The 14660-nt window shown below is 45.1% G+C and overlaps 1 protein-coding gene across 1 annotated transcript; it reads left to right on the top strand.

Annotated features, from left to right (window-relative positions):
- Window positions 1-5945: 5945 nt before the first annotated feature.
- Window positions 5946-13768, top strand: LOC308173482 (acidic mammalian chitinase-like; the record flags this gene model as incomplete). Its single annotated transcript, XM_080548512.1, has 11 exons — window positions 5946-5985; window positions 6912-6941; window positions 8349-8550; window positions 8896-8952; window positions 9411-9576; window positions 11201-11325; window positions 11985-12108; window positions 12314-12499; window positions 13046-13168; window positions 13337-13478; window positions 13755-13768. The coding sequence occupies 11 exons, from the start codon at window positions 5946-5948 to the stop codon at window positions 13766-13768; spliced, it is 1209 nt and encodes a 402-aa protein (XP_080404638.1).
- Window positions 13769-14660: the final 892 nt, after the last annotated feature.

The raw sequence follows: 14660 nt of genomic DNA, 5'->3' as shown, positions 1-14660 counted from the left end.
TATAGAAATTAAAGTTATTATTATTATTATTATTATTATTAAGTAGAGGAAAATGTCAACCTAGGTATTGTAGATAATAATCATAATTGTATATCTGATTTATATAGCGCTTTACTAGATACCCAATGCTTATCTCTTAGAACTATACACACACACACACACACACACACACACACACACACAAACCTGAGCATGTAGAGTGATATAGTAGATGGCAAGCTCATGCTGCAATCTGTTCTCGTGGATGAATAAGAAATGAAAAAAATGAATAATGAAGAAAAGTGAGAAGTGAACGTCTGTTTCTACCTGGAGCCAGAGAGCTCTATTGTACCACAAACCTCTGCTTACCTCCTCATCAAGGGGAAGACTTCTCTGTCTTCTCTCCCTGCAGCTCTCTGAATGGAGGTGCTTGCAATAATAAGGTGCATACGTATGCCACTCATATGGCGAAGACACTGTTTGTATTGCATGCTGAAAATACACTACATATAATATATATACAGTATATATAATATACTACAACTGTATTTCAATGATTAACTCTTTTACAACTAGTCTGCTTGCTTGTCGTGCGTGCAATTCTTCTTTATAATTATTTATTTATTGTTATTATTATAGTGTGTTTCAGCAGATTGCAACAGGTCTGCATCTGAGTGAATGCTGGCTACTGCCTGGGGGTTACCATGGTGATGCAGAAAATCCTGAGAGAGAGAGAGACAGAGAGAGAGAGAGAGAGAGAGAGAGATTAAAAACAAAGGGAGCATGTGTATGTGTGTGTGAGAGAGAGAGAGAGAGAGAGAGAGAGAGAGAGAGAGAGAGATTGGAGGGGGTGGTCTCTCAGTGTGGGGTCAAGACTTTGATGTGACTATGATGTGACAAACCCCCTGTTGAAACCTGCTGTGGACTCTGGGTGTTGGGCTCTGAGCTTAGTTAGAATGCTGAGAGTGGATTCTTACTTACAGCTAAACTAACAATGTCCTCCCTCTGGGGGTTGGTTATGGTACTGCAGCCGCAATGCCACCAGAAGCAGGTTCTGAATGATCTATTCTCATATCGTTAGCCTCATAGCATAATTGCCAAGTCATATTTTGGCCAGATTGAGATATCTGCCTAACTCTACTCTCCTAACACTGCTGATTCACTGTACATTATTGCCTATGCCATCAGCCTATCAGAATGCTTGTTACATTCCAAAATTACTATCTGCCCAAGTCATCTCTTTAACATTTGACCATTTTGGGCATTTTTGACACTACATACAAAGATGTCTCGACTGACCACAAGTGAAGCATGACTTAGGCAATTATGCTATGAGGTTAACAATATGAAACTATAACGTGTGTTCACTGTTTTACTGTAAGTACCTTTACGGTCTGGTGGCAGAGCAGCACGGCCCTCACACATCCACAGCCACCAGGACCCTAGAGGTCGAAGCCTTGGGTGGCGCTCGTCTCAGTCATGTGATACGTCGTTATCCCCAAAATTAAGCCCACAAGCTAGCAAAAATGTTTTAAAAAACAAATGTCTTTGGAGAGCTTCTTTGGAAAGGGGAAAAGGCCCAATGAGGAGACAGAAGAAAAAGAAGAGCCTACGACTTCCAAGAAAAAGAAAGCTGCATTTAAAAGACAATATCGGGAGTCCTACTTGGGTTTATCGCTACAGGTGATTCTCACGTCTTTAGGGCGGACTATTAAGATGTAGGGTCTTCAGTCTACAGCGGAAGATAGTTAGTGACTCCGCAGTCCTGACTGGACAAGCAAAGTGTTCAAACAGCCAATCAGTTACCTGCAGGATGGCCACAATCACTCCTAACAGCCAATCAGTTACCTGATACTCTTTGAATACTCTTTGAATCATCCTATTCCTTATTCTAATGTGTTCTTCAGGTATGACCCAGGGGGAGCCTATTGGAGGTAGAAATCAGAGGACGGTCTTATTGTAATGTGCGAAACGCATGTTTGATGCCATTCCTAGTTCCATTCCATGCATTTCAATGAGTCTGTCTACCTCCAGCAGCCTCCCCTTGGTCATACCTAAGAACCTGTGTTTATTTTTAACCCTGCCATCAGGAGTGAATGTGTACATATTGCAGGGGCAGCAGGTGTCTGTGACATTTCAATTTCCCTCTAGGGAGCAATGCAGAGTAAATTCCATTCATTTGAATGCTGAAACACGCACACACACACCTCTCCCGTTCTGTCTGAAACACACACACACACACCTCCCCCGTCCTGTCTGTAGGAGATGATGAGTGCGTTTGAGGCGGAGGCCGCCCAGACCAACCGTCCTCCTCTGATGCTGACTCCTGCAGTGTCTGCTGGGAAGGGAACCATCGACCGTGCATATCAGGTCGCCCAGATTGGGAAGTCAGTAAACTTACTTCATAGCTTATTTCTTGTGGTTGAATTATTCAGTCATTATTGCTACTGTAGCTGTTAAAGGGCAACGTTATTATTCACTGTAGAGTACAGGCATATAAAGAATGAGGCAGGGACATCACTCCCATATGTTATATATACTGTCAGACTCTCAATCACTTTAAAAACTCACCTCTAAACCTGTCTTCAAGGACTCTCTGATACCCCTTTTCCACCAAGGCAGTTTGAGCCGGTGCCTAATCTTGACCCAGTTCTTCGTGTTACCTAGTAAAGGACTGACATACGCGCGTGGTTCAGTTGCAAAACCCACTGAGCTTTATTAAGCTCCACCCTCCAAAACCTATTCCTGTGTCACGTAACATATCATAATGAATATAGCAGCTCCTACTGGCGATGTGTAATGAATGAATGAATTAATTAATGAATGAATGAATGAATGAACGATGAATGAATGAATGAATGGTCTTTATTGTCATTGCTACAGTACAGGTACCAAACAACGAAATTTAGGAGGGGTGGCTCCCCTGGTGTTTGAAAAAAAAAAAAAAAAAAACGTTTAAAAACATCACAAGAAGGGAAGGAGCTGGTTTACATAAATAAAGGCTATGTACACTATCCACTATACTATACTGTACAGATAGACGACTAGGGTTGTCATATTGCACAATAGTGTTATTTCACATTTATTTAAAGTGTCGCAGTTTGCAGGCTTGGAATGTACATATTTGTGCCTCAGCACTACGCCTGATTTTTTCAGTCCAGCAGCTGCCATCAATCCGTCCAGACTGTCCAGGGCCCAGAACCTAGGTCTTTGCTGTGTTCAGGGCCTGGACGGCCCTGTGGTAGAAGCTGTTCTGTAATGAACTAAGCATAGCATGACCTATGTTTCTTATTCCAATAAAGAAAGAAACAGCATGGCAAGATAAGCCCTAATATCCCACATGTTTTAGGCCTGAGTAGGTATGTATGGTAGGATGTCCACCCTCTTCTTTGTCTCCTGTTGTCGTGTGGAAATGGTTTCTCAGATCCGGTTTAGTGAGCTGGCCTTGAGAGACCTTCCAGCTGGTGCTAGGAGCCTATGCAATGGCAATTCTAGCTCTCGGCCGAGCATTAGGACCACCGGTGACACTTGTGTGGTGGAGTGTGGGCTTGCTCTGTAATGCAGCATGGTCTGGTTAAGTGCCGCTTCGAACGTGCAGCCTTGGGCCAGGTGTGCGCGAACGCCATTCTTCAACGTAGCATTGAAGCGTTCCACTCCACCGTTGGCCTGCGGGTTTTAGAATGCCGTTCTGATATGCTTGACACCCCGGCTGGCAAGAAAATCAGAAAACTCAGCAGACGTCAGCTGCGTCCCGTTGTCTGTCGTCACTCCCCAGCATGCGAAAAAGCTATCTAGTATCCGTTAACACTAGAACAGCCGCGCCTTTTCTACCTACTATAAGAGCCGCCTCAGGTCCTACCTGACCTACTGACCTGCTCCCTACAGAGAAAAACTGCAAAATAGCTTCATACTAGCTTATCCTGATGTGATTTAGAAAATGTAAGGATACTGGGTGGTAGAACGCACATATCTAGGACAAGTCATGAAAGGAAGGTCCTGAAATGTGATCGAGTGCAAAGATATAACCGTTTTTTTTTTTACTCACAGGGGTCAACACCCATGGCTGTTCTAGTGTTAATATGGCGTGTGACGTCACTGTCCCCACTGGTACCACCTCCGGCCACTTGGAGTGGAGATCATACACGACCACCAGAAAGGTGCAAACAGTAGAGGAGAGAGAGGACAACCCTGGTGAGAGCTGTGAGATACTGGGAATTGTTTAGAGCATGTGTTCTCTGTCAGAACCATTGTAGTCAAATTGGAATATAATAATTTTATCATAGCTAAATAGTGATCTCCAAAGCCCATATGACGTAAAACCGCCCATAAACACTTTCTCTCGAGACGATCAAAAGCTTTCTCAGCATCAAGTGAGAGAATAGCATTTGATTCAGTAGTGTCCGAAGAATCAATGATATGGAGAAGGCGGCGGACGTTGTCTGAGGCAAGGTGACTTTTAATGAAGCCTGTTTGGTCCTATAACTTTGGCAGTAAGTAGAGTCCTTCCCCTTTTTTAAGAGCAGAGAAATTCTAGCTATATTATTGTTTTTAGAAAAGGAGCCATTTTTTGATTGCAGAATGAATCATTCTTAGCAAAAGAGCGCCAACCTGAGGCCAAAATGCCAGATAAAACTCAGGTGGTAAACCGTCTAACCCTGGTGACTTGCCTTTATTCATACTTAAAAGAGCTTTGTGGAGTTCAGAGTAATGGGTGAATCTAAATCAAGGGACTCATCCTGGGAAAGCTTGGGGAGCTGTAAGGGGTTCATAAAGGTACTACAGGCTTGCTCATTATATTTTTACTGAAAGAAAATAGTGTTTATTTAAGATACTGTAGTGGAAGATATTATCCTCATTTCCAGTGAAGTAGCTGCCATCTAGTTGTGACATTTTTGTTTATCCCACCCCTTCATCACCCAGCGTTGATGACGCTGATGGTTCCGGTTACACTGGTATGAATGCGGGCTGGTTTGCCAGACAGAACCAAGGTTCAGAGGTTCCAGAACGCAAGTGCGGGTTAGTGCGGGCTGGCACCTTGCCGGCCTTGCATGGTAGCTTGCCGCCATTGGTGTGTGTGTGTGTATGTGTACGTGTGTGTGTGTATGTGTGTGTGTGTGTGTGTGAATGGGTGAATGAGAGGCACTTATACGGCGCCAACAATTACAATTAAAGCACTTCAGAATAAGGCGCCATAATAAGTGCCGCCCATTATATCTTGATTCAAGGACGTATGAAGTTTATCAGTGTTTTTTTAACAAAGCTAGTGACCTCCTAATCCCAAAAAAAAGCTCTTAATCAAACAGGTTAATAAAGCAGAACGCAGAGTTTTGCTGCGGGAGGCTTTGTCCTGGAGCCAGATCAAACATGGTTAACTTTATTTGTATTTATTTTTATTTAACCTCTATTTATCTATTTGATCAGGAGTTCCGTTGAGATTAAAATCAAGAGGAGGGGGAAGGAGGAGGAGGAGGGGGAGGAGGAGGGAGGGGAGAGGAGGGGAGGAAGGAGGGAGGGGAGGGGAGGAAGGAGGAGGAGGAGGGGGAGGAGGAGGGAGGGGAGAGGAGGAAGGAGGGGAGGAGGAGGAAGGAGGGGAGGAGGAGGAAGGAGGGGAGGGGAGGGGAGGAGGAGGGAGGGGAGGGGAGAGGAGGTAGGAGGGGAGGAGGAGGAAGGAGGGGAGGAGGAGGGAGGGGAGAGGAGGGGAGGAAGGAGGAGGAGGAGGGGGAGGAGGAGGGAGGGGAGAGGAGGAAGGAGGGGAGGAGGAGGAGGAGGAGGAAGGAGGTGAGGGGAGGAGGAGGGAGGGGAGGAGGGGAGGAGGAGGGAGGGGAGAGGAGGAAGGAGGGGAGGAGGAGGGAGGGGAGGAGGAGGGAGGGGAGGGGAGGAGGGGAGGAGGAGGGAGGGGAGGAAGTACAGGTAACAGATCGGAGAGGAAGCTGAGGGTATATAAGGCTCAGTCACCCCTCTGAAATATGAACAGAAGCACCATGGGTAAACTACTCATCTGCGTTGGTAAGTAGAGGAACAACTGCACCTCCTAAAAATCGAATGAATAGTACTTGAACTACCAGGTTTCTTTGTTTGAAGACAAAGAAATTCATTGGTTTCCAAAAAAGTGTGTCTATGTACAGTAATGTATGATTCTGTTCAACCAGCCTCTGGATAGAGACTCCTGGTGTATGCCTGCTCTCACCTTTCTCTCTCTCACCCATCTCTCTTCTGTCTCTGTCTCTCTCTCTCTCTCTCTATCTATCTATCTCTCTCTCTCTCTCTCTCTCTCATCCATCTCTGTCTCTCTCTCTGTCTCTCTCTCTCTCTCTCTCACCCATCTCTGTCTCTCTCTCTGTCTCTCTCTCTCTCTCTCTCTCTCTCTCTCACCCATCTCTCTTCTGTCTCTGTCTCTCTCTCTCTGTCTCACCCATCTCTGTCTCTGTCTCTCTCTCTCTCTGTCTCTCTCTCTCTCTCTGTCTCTCTCTCTCTCTGTCTCTCTCTGTCTCTCACCCATCTCTGTCTCTCTCTCTCACCCATCTCTGTCTCACTCTGTCTCTCTCTCTCTCTCTCTCACCCATCTCTCTTCTGTCTCTGTCTCTCTGTCTCTCTCTCTCTCTCTCTCTCACCCATCTCTGTCTCACTCTGTCTCTCTCTCTCTCTCTCACCCATCTCTGTCTCACTCTGTCTCTCTCTCTCTCTCTCTCTCTCTCTCTCTCTCTCTCTCTGTCTCTCTCTCTCTCTCACCCATCTCTGTCTCTGTCTCACTCTCTCTCTCTCTCTCTCTCACCCATCTCTGTCTTTCTCTCTCTATCTCTCTCTCTCTCTCTCTCTCTCTCTCTCTCACCCATCTCTGTCTTTCTCTCTCTCTCTCTCTCTCTCTCACCCATCTCTGTCTCTCTCTCTGTCTCTCTCTCTCTCTCTCTCTCTCTCTCTCTCTCTCTCTGTAGGACTGGCTCTCCTGCTGCACGTGCAGCTAGGTAAGTTCATCTCTCCTTTATTCATCAGTCAGTGAGAGCAGACTCTTAACCTTATGACGACCTGCATGCCAATGCCAGTGACCACATGTAACAGGGTTAATATTGGCTATTCCCAATGCCAGTGACCACATGTAACAGGGTTAATATTGGCTATTCCCAATGCCAGTGACCACACGACTATCGTTTACACAACAACACAGGAGCTCAAGTTGTAGATTAGATTTGATTAGATTGTCATTGCCAGAGTACAAGTACTAAGGGCCTGGCAACACGGTGCCGGATTTGGCAGAAATAGCGATGATCTGATATACTTTGCACCTGACGGCTACATGACTCGAATCAGAATTCGAGAACTGAGACGGTGACAATACGAAATACGAAAACTCTGTAAGCGTGTTTCCGTATCGTATTTGGAGTCGTGTGGTCGGTGATACGATGATGTAGAGTCACTGGATAAAAGTATCTACTAAATATCAAAAATGTAAGTGTACCTATCAATATGATACGTCTGTATGGTGTAAGGCATGGCTAACTACTATCACAATGTCCACACTTGTGCACGATAAGATTTTAGAGCTATTTTAGCTTCTTTTGTTTTTGCATGATCAAATGTTTGTGTTAAATACATTGATATTGGATACATGTGTACGGGTGCAAGTAGCATTACTAATGTGATCAGACACACATAAGGGGAACGGTGGAGAATGTATTGTATTGTGGTTTATTTAGGCAAGGCAAGGCAAGTTTATTTGTATAGCACATTTCATACAGCAGGGGCAATTCAGTGCTTTACATACATTATTAAAATACAGCAAGAGCAGCATAGTAAGAAAATAAAATTTACAATGAATAAAAGCAAATATAAGAAGTAAATAGATAAAACATATAATAAGACAATAGTTAATGGATAAAAGACATTGATAGAAGTCTTTGTGTTTAATCACAACTGCTGCAAAACATGAAGGTTTTTAGCTTAGATTTAAATACTTTAAGCGTTTGGGCCTGTTTGATTTCTTCAGGGAGTTTGTTCCAGGAGCATGCAGCAGTGTGACTGAAAGCTGCTGCACCGTGTTTTGTTTTTACTCTTGGAATGATTAGCCTCAGCTGACCTTAGGGACCTTGCGGGAATATAGGGTGGGAGGAGATCTGATATGTATTTTGGTCCAAGATTTTGTGATCTGTATGTAATTAGGAGGATTTTGAAATCAATTCTCTGAGAGACTGGTAGCCAGTGCAGGGATCTCAGGATTGGTGTAATGTGTCCAAATGTACTATTGTTCAGCACTTGAAGTTACATTCAGTGCATGACTTTGTGCTATATAAATAACATTCTGAAAGCGACAAGTAACAATGTGCCCATCGAAGGTCTTATCCTGACTCCTATCCTTACCCTACTGTTCCTTCTAGGTTCTTCCTACATCCTGACCTGCTATTTCACTAGCTGGGCACAGTACCGGCCCGGAGCAGGGAGGTACACCCCCACCGAAGTGGACCCATGTCTCTGTGACCACCTTGTCTTTGCCTTTGCCTCAATGGAAAACAACCAGATCGCGCCGAGATCGTGGAAGGACGTGAAACTCTACGGAGAGTTCCAGGCCCTCAAGGACCAGTTAGTCCACGCACACACACACACTCAGTAGCACGCACACACACACACACACACACACACACACACACACACACACACACACATGCATGCACACAGGCACACACACACACACACACACACACATAGGCACACACACACACACACACACACACACATGCACGCACACTTGCACGCACACAGGCACCCACACACACACACACACACACACACACACACACACACACACACACACATACACACACACACACACACACACACACATACACAATCTCACACACACAGAACAGCCAGTGAATCAGATATGAGTGTAAGGTGTCTGAGCTGATTGTTCTGTTGTGCTTTCAGGAACAGCGACCTGAAGACTCTGCTGGCCATCGGAGGATACAGCTTTGGCACAGCGAGGTGAGTATCGGCTCAGCGCAGTATCTCCCGTCTATTGTCACGACCCAACAGCTCTGCATGTACATTGAAAACAAAGGGCTCGTTCCCACACAGGGCCGAGGCCAAGGCCGCTTGTAAATTAGCCTGCTTCCTACACAGAAAAATGGCAAAATCGCTTTATATTAGCTTATCCTGATGTGATTTTGAAAATGTAAGGATACTGGGGTGGTAGAACGCACATATCTAGGAAAAGTCATGAAAGGAGGGTCCTGAAATTTGATCGAGTGCAAAGATATAAACATTTGTTTTACTCACAGGGGTCAAATGACCCAACCTTCTTACTGCAGTGAGAAGAACAGTAAAGATCTATGTAAAAAATAGAATGAAATAAAAAAGCCCTAGTGCATCTAGGACAAGGACTTCTGTCTGACTTGCTGTCTCTCCCTAGGTTCTCTGTCTGACTTGCTGTCTCTCCCTAGGTTCTCTGCCATGGCTGCCACCTCTGCCAACCGTCAGACCTTCATCACCAGTGTGATCTCGTACCTGAGGAAGTATCGCTTTGACGGCCTGGACATCGACTGGGAGTACCCCGGGTCCAGAGGCTCCCCTGCCCAGGACAAATACCACTACACCACCCTGGTGCAGGTCAGTCATACCCTTTGTTTACTTTGTCTGTCTGTCTGTCTGTCTGTCTGTCTGTCTGTCTGTCTGTCTCCACCCTGGTGCAGGTCAGACATGCCCTTTGTTTACTTTGTCTGTCTGTCTGTCTGTCTGTCTGTCGCCACCCTGGTGCAGGTCAGACATGCTCTTTGTCAGTACTCAAGTTGTAAAAGAAAATCAGGGGGGATGGTGGATTGTATCATATGGGGACAATTTTAGCATCCCCACAGCGTCAGTGACTTCAGTGTAAAACTGTAAAAATGTCATTGCATGTGTGCGTGCCCCCCTCCCTCGCCCCCAGTATTTTACTCAATATGCGCAAAACTAAATGTTGAAATAGCAGTAATACCACGTTCATTGATCAAATGACATCAGGGATGGAAAGGGGGGATGGCAGTTTTAGAAGGGGGATGATTTTGACCGATGCCATCCCCCCTCATCCGCCCTCAACTCGAGTGCTGCTCTTTGTGTACCACCCTGGTTTCCAGGTCAGATATGCCCTTTGCATCGTCCTATTCCATTATTCTAATGTGTTCTTAGGTATGACCCAGAAGAGGCTATCACAGGCATCACAATGTCACAGGCACCTGCTGGCTGCACCTATCTATCTGTACCTACCTATCTATCTGTACCTACCTATCTATCTGTACCTACCTATCTATCTGTACCTACCTGAAATATCTACACATTCACCACTCCTGATGGCAGGGTTGAAGATGAACACAGGTTCATAACCAGCGGAGGTAGAAATCAGAGGACGGGCTTATTGTAATTCCATCCTCATTCCATTCCATGCTTTTCAATGAGCCCGTTCACCAATGTCTGCCTCCAGCAGCCTCCCCTGGGTCATACCTAAGAAGCGTTTTCAGCAGGTGCAGCGGGTGTCTGTCACATTTCAATTTCCCTCCGGGGAGCAATGCAGAGTCAATTCCATTCATTTGAATGCTGAATGACGCACAGACACCTCTCCCATTCTGTCTGAAAGACGCACACACATCTCTCCTGTTCTGTCTGAAAGACGCACACACATCTCTCCTGTTCTGTCTGAAAGACGCACACACATCTCTCCTGTTCTGTCTGAAAGACGCACACACATCTCTCCTGTTCTGTCTGAAAGACGCACACACATCTCTCCTGTTCTGTCTGAAAGACGCACACACACCTCTCCTGTCCTGTCTGAAACACACACACACACACACACACACACACACACACACATACACACGCACACACACCTCTCCTGTCCTGTCTGAAACACACACACACACATACACACACACACACACACACACACATACACACACACACACATACACACACACACACACACACACACACACACACACACACACACCTATCGAGTCCTTTAAATCTCAACTCAAAACCCACTTATATTCTTTAGCGTTCCTTGACTCACTCTGACTCCTGCCTTGTTTGGTTCTGACGTGTTGTTCTGTTCCTCTGTTGGTTGTCTATTTTCTGTTTATTTACACTTTAGGAGTACCTTTACTGTAAAGCACTTTGGTTGACAAGTGTCATGTTTAAATGTGCTATATAAATACATTTGATTGATGGTTGGTTTATTTGACCTCTCCTATCCTGTCTGCAGGAGTTGATGAGTGCCTTTGAGGCGGAGGCCGCCCAGACCAGCATGCCTCGTCTGTTACTGACCGCTGCAGTGTCTGCTGGGAAGAGAACCATCGACGCTGGATATCAGATCCCTGAGATTGGAGCGTCAGTACACTTACTTCATAGCTTATTTCTGGTGGTTTAATTATTCAGTCATTATTGCTACTGTAGCTGTTAAAGGGCAACGTTATTATTCACTGTAGAGTACAGGCATAGAGAATGAGGCAGGGACATCACTCACATATATTATATATACTGTCAGACTCTCATTCACTTTAAAAACTCACCTCTAAACCTGTCTCCATGTACTCTCTCATAGGACCCTATGTCCAAGATTCTCCCTCCTCTCTCCTTTTCGCTGACAACTCTCACTAAACTACAGTCAACTCTCACTAAACTACACTCTCCTCTCACTAAACTACACTCTACTCTCACTAAACTACACTCAACTCTTACTAAACTACACTCAGCTCTCACTAAACTGCACTCAACTCTCACTAAACTACACCCAACTCTCACTAAACTACACTCAACTCTCACTAAACTACACTCAACTCTCACTAAACTACACTCAACTCTTACTAAACTACACTCTCCCTTCACTAAACTACACTCAACTCTTACTAAACTACACTCAACTCTCACTAAACTACACTCAACTCTTACTAAACTACACTCTGTTCACTAATAACTAACTCTCTCTTCCTGTCTACCTGTCTGTCTGTCTACCTGTCTGTCTGTCTACCTGTCTGTCTCTCTGTCAGGGTGCTCGACCATATCCATGTGATGACCTATGCCTTCCACGGTCCCTGGCAAGACTATACTGGAGAGAACAGCCCTCTGTACCAAGGACCTACCGACAAGGGTCGTTTTGTCCACCACAATGTGGTGAGTGGGCCTCTCCTTCTTCCTGTTTACCTTTCGGTCCAAGGCATTAATAGTATTAATAGTATTGGAGAGGTGGTTCTCACTAGAACATGTGTGTCCTCAGGACTGTGCAATGAAGTATTGAAAGAGGTTCTCATTTGCATGTGTGTGTGTGTGTGTGTGTGTGTGTGTGTGTGTGTGTGTGTGTGTGTGTGTGTGTCCACAGGACTATGCTATGACGTATTGGAAGAGCCAAGGTGCCCCTGAAGAGAAACTGTTGGTTGGTTTCCCTACCTATGGCCGCACCTACACACTGGCATCCTTGTCAGAACACGGAATAGGAGCTCCTACCACCGGCGCAGGCCCTGCTGGAACCTACACCCGCCACGAGGGCTTCTATGCCTACTACGAGGTGCATGTTTTCTCTCTCTCTGTGTGTTTGTGCATTTGTGTGAACTATTCAGGCCTGGGACTTGCAGATGAGATCTGTGTGATTAACTACTCTTTACAGACAGGTGTTTTCTTCTTCTTAACTTCACTTAAGACCTGCTATGGTGAAACCCCTCCTGAAGAAAGAAGAGACAACCTTGACTCATTAGTCGTCAGCAATTTTAGACCAATTTTTTAATCTCCCTTTTTTAAGCAAAATGTTTTAGAAATTCGTTTTTTTAACCAGCTAAATGATTTTCTTACCTCAAACAAGTCAGGTTTTCAGGCCCATTACAGCACAGAAACAGCCTTGGTAAAGGTTGTGAATGACCGTAGAATTAATTTGGACACCAAAACATTCTCTGTCCTGAGTACAGCTTTCGATACAGTCGAACACAATATTTTCATAGACAGACTACATAAGTTGATTTGATTGATTGATTGATTGCAGACCCAACACCTGACCCCTAACCCGTAACCCATGACCCTTAATCTTTAACTCCTAACACTCCTAACTTCCTCCCGTCAGATCTGCACCTTCCTGAAGGACGGAGCCACCGAGGCCTGGGACTCTGCCCAGGATGTGCCCTACGCCTACGACAACAAGAAGACCTGGGTCGGATATGACAACATCAGGAGCTTCCAGATCAAGGTCAGACTGTGTGTGTGTGTGTGTGTGTGTGTGTGTGTGTGTGTGTGCGTGTGTGTGTGTATACGGTGTGTGATCCATTGAGGGCAAAGGATTTTTTTCTGTGTGCATGTCACCACTTTAGGGGGTGAATTGTGTTTTGATTCCAGTCGATTGCGTCTCTCCTCACAGATAGATTGGCTGAAAAGGACTGGTTTCGGAGGAGCTTTGGTCTGGAATCTGGATCTGGATGACTTCTCTGGCACCTTCTGCGGTGAGGGCAAATACCCTCTGATCAGCACCCTGAAGAGGGGACTGCGGACTGGATCACCAGGTGAGACTCACACACAAGCAGACACACACATACACACACACACACACACACACACACACACAGAACAACAACAACAATATCATCGAGGGGGACAGGGCACCAGGGGGGTATTCCATCAACGTCGCCAAAGGAAAATCCAGGCTTATTTTGGATAAGTCTCACAACTCTTAAAAAACAAGCCTGGACTTTCCTTTAGAGACATTAATGGAATACCCCCCTGGACCCCTGAAACTTGAAACTTGATTTTAATCTGTTGACGTCTTCTCTTTCCCCCAGCTTGTGGAATCTAATCTCATGCTAATAAACACCACCCTTCAAAGCAAACTGTAGTTTCTTCAGGTTATTTTCTTTTTACTTAATGATCTATATATATATATGCCATTTAGCTGACGCTTTTATCCAAAGTGTCTTACATTGCAGTGAGTGCATATATTTCAGTATATATGGTCCCAGCGGGAATCAAACCCACAACCTAAGTGTTGTTAGCGCCATGCTCTACCGACTGAGCCACAGAGGACCACTGTAGGATCTACCATAACCATGGGTGTCACAGTTATTATATGAAGGTGGGACAGGTCCAACCTACTTTTAAAAATTAGAGGCTAGTTTTTATGGGTTACTGAGTACACTGGTCTATTGTTTCGCTGACAATCTCTTGGTTTGATATGATATATAATATGTGATCTGGGGCACGTTCCTCTGGGTGAAATTACAAAATGTACCCATCATTTTTCGCATACTATATATATATATAGAGAGATATAGAGAGAGAGAGAGAGAGAGAGAGAGAGAGAGAGAGAGAGAGAGAGAGAGAGAGAGAGAGAGAGAGAGAGAGAGAGAGAGAGAGAGAGAGAGAGAGAGAGAGAGAGAGAGAGAGAGAGAGAGAGAGAAGAGCTGCGTGATCAAAATGAGAGAGAGAGCCCCCTGGGCTCACACCCTTATTTATAAACAATAGTATATAAATACAGTTACAAACAATGGTCCTATCACAGTCACTGCATAGATGCTTGAGGTGTGAGAAGTAGGAGACCCCACAATGATGTCACCTGGCCTACAAGTCATTCCAGGTTAAAGTTCAAATCAGATTCACAGGAAGTCATTCTAACAATGCCCATATATGGACAGCACTTCCTGAGGCAAGAACATATGGCCCTTAAGACAAAGGTTCGTAAAACCCCCACA

Source organism: Nansenia antarctica, assembly GCF_963989245.1.
Source record: "Nansenia antarctica genome assembly, chromosome: 18".
Lineage (NCBI taxonomy): Eukaryota > Metazoa > Chordata > Actinopteri > Argentiniformes > Microstomatidae > Nansenia > Nansenia antarctica.
The sequence above is the reverse complement of the archived record's forward strand: the minus strand, read 5'-3'. Positions and strand labels throughout refer to the sequence as shown.